The sequence below is a fragment of the Merops nubicus genome, unplaced genomic scaffold, assembly GCF_000691845.1.
Source record: "Merops nubicus isolate BGI_N331 unplaced genomic scaffold, ASM69184v1 scaffold5628, whole genome shotgun sequence".
NCBI lineage: Eukaryota > Metazoa > Chordata > Aves > Coraciiformes > Meropidae > Merops > Merops nubicus.
This window is the reverse complement of record NW_008627627.1, coordinates 1-232: the sequence shown is the minus strand read 5'-3', so window position 1 is coordinate 232 and position 232 is coordinate 1. Positions and strand designations below refer to the sequence as shown.

The following is a 232-nucleotide window of genomic DNA, read 5'->3' as shown; positions in this document are numbered from 1 at the left end:
TCCATCCTACTTAGCTGTCTGTCTATCTATCTATCTATCTATCTATCTATCCATCTATAAACTAATTAAGCTGATCTTCCTCATAAAGAAAAGCCCCCAAACCAAACCTGTACGTACCATTAATTTGATCCTGGGACAGAAATTTTGCCTGTAGCATGAGCAGAGAGGGGAGAGGGGGAGAGAAGAGGAGAAATGAGCTTTACACCCGGGTTTGGGGGTGGGGGGGACAGGG

At 45.3% G+C, this 232-nt stretch overlaps 1 protein-coding gene across 1 annotated transcript in view; it reads right to left on the bottom strand.

Moving 5' to 3' along the window:
- CALML4 (calmodulin-like 4) overlaps positions 1 to 148 on the bottom strand; it is a gene marked incomplete at its 5' end in the record, with an annotated part of 4568 nt that extends 4420 nt beyond the window's left edge. The window contains one exon of the mRNA XM_008946368.1: positions 118 to 148. Coding sequence (XP_008944616.1) covers positions 118 to 148 — 31 coding nt within the window. The remainder of the gene's footprint in view (positions 1 to 117) is intronic.
- Between the last annotated feature and the right edge of the window lie 84 nt (positions 149 to 232).